Source organism: Cystoisospora suis (genome assembly GCF_002600585.1).
Source record: "Cystoisospora suis strain Wien I chromosome Unknown contig_5745, whole genome shotgun sequence".
NCBI lineage: Eukaryota > Apicomplexa > Conoidasida > Eucoccidiorida > Sarcocystidae > Cystoisospora > Cystoisospora suis.
Genome location: NW_027158535.1, coordinates 1 through 416, shown reverse-complemented (window position 1 = coordinate 416; position 416 = coordinate 1). Strand labels below are relative to the sequence as shown.

The window sequence follows — 416 nt, the reverse complement described above, 5'->3', positions numbered from 1 at the left end:
CTGTGCCTGTCTCCAGCTTCTGTATGTCTTCTTTCACTTTTTCTTCTGCCTTTTTTGCCTCTTGTTCTCTCCTGTTGTTTCTTCCCTCTCTTTCTCAGTCGCGCAATGAAATCGCGACATATGTGTGCCTATAGACACATAGTCCATCCAGGGCTATACATGCGATCCGTATCTATCTATACACACGTACACGTGCCTAGACGTGTACATACACATGATGTATATACAGACACAGAGACAGAGAGAAAGAGAACAATAGACGGTGAGAGAGAGAGAGAAGACGAAAGTGGTGCAAATCCAATAGATGACATTTTGTGTTGATGCAGAACAAAGACGAGAAACAATCAAACTCACATAACGAGGCTCTGATTCTTCTTTCATACATCAAAACATACTCCTTCTTCTTCTCCCCCCCC

General features: G+C 43.0%; 1 protein-coding gene across 1 annotated transcript; it reads right to left on the bottom strand.

Moving 5' to 3' along the window:
• CSUI_009549 (uncharacterized protein) lies at window positions 1-409 on the bottom strand. The gene has a single exon (XM_068069664.1). The coding sequence runs from the start codon at window positions 379-381 to the stop codon at window positions 154-156; it is 228 nt and encodes a 75-aa protein (XP_067918358.1). The 5' UTR covers window positions 382-409; the 3' UTR covers window positions 1-153.
• Between the last annotated feature and the right edge of the window lie 7 nt (window positions 410-416).